Genomic DNA, 8,629 nt, shown 5'->3' on the forward strand with positions numbered 1-8,629 from the left:
ATCTGCATTCCTCGGAGAAGTATCTCAAACTACAGGAAAAACACATTCGTGGCCGGGACATTTCTCTGGATAAACCCCTACCAGTGGGATTGCTGGGTTGTATTTATTTAACTTTATAAGAAACTACCAAACTGTTTTCCGAAGAACTTGTATAATGCTACACTCTCAGCAGCACTGTGTGAATCCTAGTTGTTCCCCACCCTTGTAGCTCTTGGGACCCTCAGGGCATCCACTCCTCCAAGATACTGGGGATTGAACCCACGGCCTCCACACTGAGCCAAATCGTCAGCCCTTTTTATTTTTAGTAGTAGTATTTTTATTTTTTGCACAAGATCTCACTATGTAGTTCAAGCTGGCCTCAAACTCGTGGTGTTCCTCCTCTGCCTCAGCCTCCTGAGTCCTGTGATTACAGGCATGTGCAGTCGTGCCTGCTTATTTTTTGACACAAGTTCTAAGTTGCTAAATTGCCTGGGCTGGGCTCAAACTTGTGATCCTCCCGCCTCAGCCTCCTAGTGTGCTGGTGTGTACCACCATGTCTGACTGGTGTGTGCTTTCTAAAATGTAATGTATAAAGCCATGGACAAAAACTTTCCTTTGTTTTCTTCTCCAAGTTTGAAAGTTTTAAGTATTATATTTAGGACCATGGCTCAAGTTTTGTATGAGGCATGAGGTGAAGTATGGGACAATATTCATTTTTCCATGCAGATATGATTACTCGAGCATGCTCTTAAAAGGCCACCCCATTTTCATTGAGTTACTTTCACATTCTTGTAGAAAATCAGTTGACCATATGTTTTGTTTGCTTGGTACCGGGGATCGAACTTAGGTCCTTGTGCTTTCGAGGCAGGCGGCAGAACTACTGAGCTAACTCCCTGGCCCTTTTTGACCATATTTGGGTGGTTGATTCTCAACTGTCTGCTGCTGTTGATCTATAGTATGAATAACTTTTCACCAATATCACAGTCTTGGCTAGTGCAGCCTTACAAAAAATCTTGAAGTCTGATATGTCTTCGAAATTATCCTGACTATTCTGACTCCTTTATCTTTTCCTATAAATTTTAGTATCACCTCTTCACTATATTAAAAATCCGGCTGAGAGGGCTGGGGCTGGAACCCTTGCCTAACAAGCTGGGGTGGGGGGGTCCAGCTGAGCCTTGCTGAGGGTCCGTAAACCTCAGATGTGAGACTGGAGATTCAGGAAGCACGGAAGTCCTTTACCACATGGTGCATCTCCAGTCTCACATTCAGGATACCAGCTGAGTAATTACCAGAGTAACTACCACTGAGGTGCACGGTTTTCTCTGCCCCAGAAGTTAGTAGTGAAGACAGGAGCAGTGCGGAACTATACCAAACATTTGAGGGATAACACCTGTCATGGCACTAAGAGGGCCTTTAAGTGTTTCCCTTCATAATGGTATTTTCATTAAAATGCACCCACACAGGAGGAGAAAACACAGCAATGTCCCAGCTGTGTGTAAACAGCACTGTTTATTCAGAGTGTGAATCTCAGAGCTCCTCTGGGGTCTTCTGAGGAATGGGGTTTCATACCCCACTCCCCACCTCTAACCTTGAAAGGGCCGAGGGCTTTCACCAAGCAGCAGAGAACCAGCCCAGCCCCAGGCACCGATCCCCTCAGCTGCCCACCTGACAGGGCTGCAGCTCCAGACACTGTGACCTTCCTTGGGAAGGAGGGGCCAGAGGGCAAGATGAAAACAACTGAGCAGTTGCCTCCAAAGCCATACCAGCACCCCACTCCCAAGGGCAAGGCGGGTGGGAGTTACCCTGGGTACCCAGGCAGCGCTTCTGAGCCCTGCCACCTGCCTGGTAGAACTCAAGTCCCCATAGCAAGCCTCCGGCAAAGCAGATGGGGGACAGTTCAGCTGGGGATGGGAGCAGGGTAAGCTGAGGGCTGGGCCTCAAGAACGCTGGCCCTGCAGACACGCCATTGAAACCTGGAGACCTCTGCAGTGGGAAAGTTGGCCCCAGCCAGAGGGACACCCCAAGAATGGCCTGTGTGCGTCCCATCGGCAAGCATGGTTGGGGAGCTGTCCCTCGAGGCACAGTGCATTGGAGATGACTCTGAGGGTGCAACTGCATCCTGTCTTGGCTGCTCCAAAGCATCCTGAGGGACACTCGGGCCCATCAGCGACCATGACAGCTGCTGGGAGGGCCACTTGGCACCACCTGGCTGGGGCTCCTGCACCCAGGCTGCAGTGGGTGATGGGTAAGTGAAGGGGTAGGGTAGGTGGCTGCCAGTAGGAGGCGATGGGGTCCTAGGAGTCACCAGGTGAGGACAGGGAGACCCCCTGTGTACAGCCAGGCCCACGTGATCATTTGTTTAAGAAGGCAAAGGCTGACAACTCTGGGTCTGGAGGCTCTGTGGCTGCCGCTCTCTGGGCCCACGTCCGGGGGCAGTGAGGGGCTGGCTTGGGCCCTTCTGCTGTAGCCTGAACCCCCACCAGGCGGGGACAGGCAACCAGCTCCATGCCAGCAAACAAGGAGTTGTGGTTCCATGGGCAGGGGCCAGGGCCTCCCTCTGGGGTCTCCATATCCCCCAAGCCTTGCACAGGCCGTGCCCCCTGCTCTTCTGGGAGTGTCTCAGCCTTGCTGGCATGTCTGGGGGTTGGGAAGGCGCTGGTGTCTGCAGCTGGGGAGGGTGCCAGGCTGCCTGGCAAGACTGGGGAGGAGCTCAGAGGCTGGAGGATGACCTGGCCCCCCGGGGGAGGCTCAGGGTCAGTCAGCAGGTCTGACGGGCCCACAAGGGTGGCTGTGGGGCTGGGCTCAGCACAGGGCCTTGGGGCTGGGGGCCGCTGTCCACAGGAGGCTTCAAAGTGCCTTAGGATCTGAAAGGAAAGAGGAGGTGGTGAGGGCTTCTGTGAAGCTCCTGGGGTCACAGCCTGAGGCTGCCTCCTCCAAGTCCCTCCTCAGGGCCAGTGTGGGGAGGCTGTGGTCACCTCCTGCTGGCCTTGTAATGTCAAAACATTGAGACACGTAGCACATGCCATTTCTGCAGATACGCGCCCCGGTCCACCCGGGTCCACCCAGGAGCAAGGGAACTAGTTTTCAGCAGCCATAGAGAAAATGGGAAGAAAGAGGCTGGGGGTGCTACCAGGGGATGGACAGGTGCCCAGGCATGCAGAGTCTGAGGAAGTGGACACAGACGAAAGGAAAGGTTTCTGCTCACCCGGAGCTGGGCCAGGTGAAGGCAGTGGTGGGGTCCCTGGAGGAGGCTATGAGCACAGACAAGGGAGAGGGAGGGGGAGCAGGTGGCACTGGGTGGAGTAGGCTCTTGGGTTCCAGGAGGTGGGCAAGCCCAGGGCAGGAAGCCCCAACCCTGGACCTTCAGCTGGCACCACCCTCTGGGCAGGACCAGGAAATGTGAGGCAGCCCCTTGGCTCCCTAGCACCTGGTGCACCTGTGGCTCCACCTGCTGCCCACCTTGGTGGCCTTGCTGGTCACAGGCCCGGGGCTGCCCATGCTGAGTGCTTGCAGCTGCCGCCGGGAGAGGAGAAGGATGTGCTCCTGGGGAAGAAGGTCAGCAGAACCCAGGGAGGCAATGGCACACAGGGCCCTCTGCAGGTATGGGAGGAACAGGAGGTCAGCCCAGGCACCACTCTGTTCCTGAGGGCAGCGAGGCCTGGCAGGGGCCACTCTGCTGACCCTCCTCCTCCACTCCTGTGGACCTGGTATAGCGAAGTGCTGGGGCGGTTCCTCCAGACCTTCCTCACCCGCTCCCTTCCTGGTTCCCACCCACCCCCGTGCTTCCCCCAGATGCCCACAGTGCCCGCTGCTGCCCCGCCTCACCATCTGCTCTCGCTCACTGGCTGTGCCCAGAGGGGAAAGGAGCAGCTCCAGCACCGCCTCACAGTTGAGCAGCCCGCACCTGCTGAAGGAAAGGGTGTGGCGGGGGGTCGTGGTGTCCCCTCTCCATGGGGCAGGTAGGACCAGGGGCCACTCACTCTTTTATGAAATGCTGGGCCTCCTCACGGCTCAGGAAGGCGCGGGGCCCCTGCGTCACAGTCCTCACCAGCCTCAGCTCCTGCTGGCAGTCACTACTCACGGCGCGAAGGCGCGGGGCCCCTGCGTCACAGTCCTCACCAGCCTCAGCTCCTGCTGGCAGTCACTCAGGGACATGGCTTCCACCCTGGCGAGGGCACAGCTGGGTCAGGCAGCTCCGTCCCGGGTGGAGGGCTGGGGCTGGGCCTCCTCCCTCCCTGTGCTGGGTGAGCCTGGGGGCAGAAGCCTGGCTGGGAGGCCCTCCTCAGGGGCAGGCTACGCGGTCGACACCAGCTACTTCACTCACCTTTCTGCCAGGTCACCCGGCTCCTGGCTGGCCCCCGAGTGGCTGTCGCTGCCCGACCGACTGCCTGAGTCTGAGGCCCGGCTCTGATCACTGTTGCGGGAGGAGCTGTGGGAGCCAGGGCTGCTGTCCAGCTCATCCCAGCCCCCTCCAGCCTGCCCTGGCTGGTGTCTCACAGCTGGAAAAGACAGGGATGGCAGCTGAGACCCACAGCAGCTTCCGATCGGTCTCACACCCACCGCCCCAGGCCCTCTGTGACCTGAGCTGAGGATGGGGCAGCTGCCCGGGTAGCAGCTCCAGAAAACTCCAGGCAGGTGAACCCCAGCCAAAAGGCACTTCCCCTTCCCCACTCACCCCCACCTGCCTGAGCTGGGTCCTGTGCCTTCTGCCCTGCGCTCATCTGCCTACCAGCCCCTAAAGCCCAGAGTCCCAGCAAGTGACAGGAGAGAGATCCAGAGCCCCCCAATACCTCGAGCACACGGGGTGGCCCCAGGAAGCAGATTCCCAGGGGCATGGTGGCTGCTGGAAGGTGTCATTGCAGGCTGATAGGTGTCACCCTGTGGCAGAGGCCTCTGGGTCCAGGGATTCTCAGGCCCAGGGTGCACAGCATTAACCACCGCCTCTGCAGCCCTCTGGATGGTGGAGAGGAAGGCTTCACCCGTGGAGCCTGTGCCCAGGAGAAGGGGCATGGTGTTGGCACTCCCACCTGCCCCGCTGCTCAGGGCTGGGGAGCAGGGACACATGCTACACAAACAGAGCAGAGCCTGCTGGCAGGGGGTTTCCCAAAGGGCTGTCCTTCCCTAAACAGGGCTAGTTCCAGCCTGGGAAGGGGCCGCCCCTGCCAGTGTGAGCTCCTTGCAGTAGGTCCCTCCAGACTAAAGTGTGATCTGGGACCCCAGAGCCAGGACCAAGACGATCTGTGACCCAGTCTAACAGCAAATGGCTGGGCACAACCTGAGGTCCAGCCCCAGGGAACTCTGAAGTGGCCCTGTCCCTGTTATAGGCCACTTTGCACACCTCCAACAAAGGCTTCACGTGTCCTAAGGACACAGACACTGGAATATGCCACCCCTGATTACAGCTTGCACATGGGACCACCCTGAGTTCCGCTGTCCTGGCTGGGACCACAGCCTTTGGCCCTCAAAATAGGATTGAGCCCCCACAGCCAACCCTGGCTTCCACCAAGCAGACCTGGCCACCCCTGTGCCACCCTTCTCTTGGAAGGGCAGAGGAGGTAGTGGTGGGGAATACACCAGTGTGAGCAGTGAGGCCTGCTCTGTCTGCACTGATCTCCCTGGGTCCACAGCGTCCCCCTTACCTGCACAGCCCTGCTCCTGGCTGTAACCGAAACCCTGGAGGGCGCTGAGAGGCCTAGACTGGGAGCCCATGCCTAGGAGGAACTGGGCTTCAGCAGGGGCCACTCCCCCTGGCCCTGCCCCACCCATAAGTACACCAAGCCCAGGAGTAGAGAGTAGGGGGAGAAAGAGATGCCTGCTGAGCAGCACCAGGACTTCCTACCCGTGGGAGGCAGGGCCCTGGCGGGATGGGAGGGAGGCAGTGGTGCAGCATCAGAGTACAAGGTACTGCCCAGGTCCTGAGGGAAGAGGCAGGGCTCAGTGAGCTACAGGCTGCTTTCTTGGCCCCGACCATCACTTGGCTCCATCCCAGATGTCCCCAGAGCCTCCCAGCCAGACGCAGGAGCTGTGGTCCAGCAGTAGTGGAAGAATGGCAGATATTCTGTGGACACCTCAGCGAACCTGGGGACCCTGGGAGTGACTAGGGCCAGGGCTCACCTGGGCAGCCGCTCGCACTTTCTGGTACAAGCTGTTCCCTTGCAGAGGGTCTGGGGGTCCTGCAAAAACTGCAGAGCAGAGAAGGCAGAATAGAGGCAGGCTTGGCTGGCCACCCTGAGGGAGCTCCAGACACCACTCTGCTCAGACACCAGCCCCTTGCCCTCTCCTCCGCAGATGGCTGGGGTCCCTTCCTCAGGACCCTGCACAGGCCACACTGGCACAGGCCACGCTGGCACAGACCCTGGGCACCCTCTTGCCCACCCCACCTCCTGCCTGAGTGAGGGCAATGTCCACCTAACTGCTCCCACTGGCCCACTTTCCTTTTCCCAGATGAAATGTGAACCCATCAGGATCCACAGGTAGATGGCAAATGCAGGTCTCTATCACAGCCTGAAAGGCTCTACTTGGTCCAGCCTGCATACCCCAGCCTTGGCCTGTGCTAAAAGGCTTCGCCCCTGAAAAATCAGGCACTCCTATGTCACATCAAACCTTTCTCTGCCTCTGGGCCTTTGCATGTGCAGGAGGGCACCACAGAACTCCTATGCATGCCTACTGCACCTCATCGTTTCAGAGCTGAGAGCTCCTTCCCAGAGAATCCCTCAGTAGGGGCCTCCAGCACAAACAAATTTCTCTTTATCCCTCTTTGCAGGTCCAGACCAACAATATCCTCCTCCCTACCATCGAATGCCCCTAGCTTCCCCTTGGTGTACCTGTGCTGGCTACTCCTACCTGTGGCTTCCTGGATGAGAGCAGAGTTGTGTCTGAGGATGAGCAGGAAAGAGGAGGAGCCATGGCTGCACAGGTAGAGCAAAATCTTCAGCACCTGGGGAGTCAGCAGGTATGTTGGACTGGAAGAAACCTATACAGGATGCTCAGGCCAGGGCCCGGTCACCCACCACAGGGCCCTGTGCCCCTCCCCTCTCCTTGACGCCTACCAGCAGGAGCTAAATCTAACCAGCGGCCAGGACAAGACCCACCTTGAGCTTCACATGGCCAGAGCTGCTGTCCAGGCGGTTCAGGAGGTATTCCAGCAGGCACTGGCTGCTGCCCACCGACTCATGGGAGATTTCTGGGATGCACTCAGGTTAGGAAAGGAGCAAGGTGATGCAGGCCACAGTAGGGTGTGCTGGCTGAGGAGAGAGCCCACTCTCCTATGTTATCCACCTCCTGAGCTCACATTCTCCGCAGATACCTACCACGGGCCTGGTTTCAGGAGCACTGGAGCTTCTAGGGTCTACGACGCCCTAGGTCTTTTTGTTCACTTTTCTCAGAGCATGAGAAGTCCCAATTTGCCCACTGCCCTTAGGCCAGAGGGGCGGCTAATCCATGGTATCCCAGCTTCCAGATCCCACCCACCCCAGGTTACTATGGTAAAGGAGTCATGGATGCCCACATCGGGGCAGAACCTCCAGTAACCCCAACTGTGGCACCAGGGCCCCTGCCATTTACTCTGCCCACACTGGGGATGTTGAGGAAGGATACTAGCAATCTCTTCAAACAGGTACCCTGGACAGGGGACATCATCGTCTGAGGTCCCCTTCAGGAGAACTGGGAGCTGAAAGGGAACAAGAGCCATAACAAGTCACCTTCTGTAAGAAAGAAAGTGAGACTGCAGCCACGAAATGTTATAGAACAGGCCTTGCTCTCACTGATGACGTGCTGGCCCGGGTTACGACCTGAAAGGGACAAGAATCATCCTACTTGCCATAGGCGACCTGGAGGAAGGCATCCTCTGAATAGTCAGGGACAAGTGGCCCCAGGGGAGAGGAACATCAATGCTGGTCCTCATCCTGGACATGGCGAGGGACAGACTCAGCCTTCTACATTTATCAGTAAGACAATTTGAAGGTACTTTTAATATACATATTTATTGACTAACAGAAGAAAAAGTTCAGGGTTGTGACATCAGCCTGAACACGGATCAAAAGAATCAGAACTCAGCTCAATTAACTCTGAAGCTCCTAAAGAACAATCAAGCTGTGGGTTTATGTTCACACATCACTCCAGACTGTTTGTTTATGTTACCTGCTTGTTAGGAAAAGGTATCATTTATGGAGCTGAAAAAGGAAACTCCTGTTCTCATATTATTCAATATCTGGACAGTGGAGGGGTTCAAGGATATTTAAAATGACAAGTATGGGGACCGTGTCAGGTCCTAAGCAGAGAATACAGCCTGAATGCCAGGCACCTGCAGTCATGAATGCAGGTAAAACGTGCCTAGGAGTTCAGAACCGCTGTAGCAGCTGCCTGGGGCCGCCCAGGCCCTGAGACTTCAGCCTGAGAAGGCAGAGGGCTGTCAAAGGGCTTTACGATTTGTTCTGGCCAGCAGCTGGAGTCAGGCCCCGACCCCTCTCTTGGAGATCTTGGCCACTAAAACGGGCCTGCCGCTGCCTCTGTCCTGAGATGTCTTCGTCTCCCACACGGTGTCCCTGTGCCCCAGGACCTCCCTGCAGCGTGCCCTGTCCCGCGTTCTCCAGCGGTCGGAGTGGGCTCGCCTTTCTCTGGCGCTGCCGAACCGTCCCGCCGCTCCAGTGAG

The 8,629-nt window shown here is 57.2% G+C and overlaps 1 protein-coding gene across 3 annotated transcripts; it reads right to left on the bottom strand.

Annotated features, from left to right (window-relative positions):
- Positions 1-1,441: 1,441 nt before the first annotated feature.
- On the bottom strand, positions 1,442-8,623 carry Tepsin (TEPSIN adaptor related protein complex 4 accessory protein). Of its 3 annotated transcripts, none has more exons than XM_010618608.2 (13): positions 7,576-7,656; positions 7,071-7,172; positions 6,823-6,916; positions 6,094-6,161; positions 5,819-5,894; positions 5,619-5,690; positions 4,770-4,967; positions 4,304-4,478; positions 4,099-4,144; positions 3,960-4,027; positions 3,805-3,886; positions 3,439-3,573; positions 1,442-2,843 (listed from the first exon to the last, which is right to left on the bottom strand). In XM_010618608.2, the coding sequence occupies exons 1-13, from the start codon at positions 7,615-7,617 to the stop codon at positions 2,331-2,333; spliced, it is 1,671 nt and encodes a 556-aa protein (XP_010616910.1). In that variant the 5' UTR covers positions 7,618-7,656; the 3' UTR covers positions 1,442-2,330. The 3 variants fall into 3 exon arrangements, with proteins under 3 accessions (XP_010616910.1, XP_010616909.1, XP_010616908.1); XM_010618607.2 differs by having other exon boundaries at positions 1,443-2,843; positions 3,805-3,883; positions 7,071-7,162; positions 7,576-8,623; XM_010618606.2 differs by having other exon boundaries at positions 1,443-2,843; positions 7,071-7,162; positions 7,576-8,623.
- Positions 8,624-8,629: the final 6 nt, after the last annotated feature.

This window comes from Fukomys damarensis, unplaced genomic scaffold, assembly GCF_012274545.1.
Source record: "Fukomys damarensis isolate Sample0158 unplaced genomic scaffold, DMR_v1.0_HiC HiC_scaffold_23, whole genome shotgun sequence".
Taxonomy (NCBI): Eukaryota; Metazoa; Chordata; class Mammalia; order Rodentia; family Bathyergidae; genus Fukomys; species Fukomys damarensis.

Bases quoted from the DNA above. Each gene is read 5' to 3' on its own strand.
- Tepsin (XM_010618606.2), bottom strand. From the start codon at position 7,669: ATGGCTCTTGTTCCCTTTCAGCTCCCAGTTCTCCTGAAGGGGACCTCA. The intron at 5,895-6,093 runs GTGAGCCCTGGC...CTCTTCCCTCAG, and splicing joins AAGTGCGAGCGGCTGCCCAG to GACCTGGGCAGTACCTTGTA. The intron at 4,968-5,618 runs GTAAGGGGGACG...TCCTGGGCACAG, and splicing joins CCAGGAGCAGGGCTGTGCAG to GCTCCACGGGTGAAGCCTTC.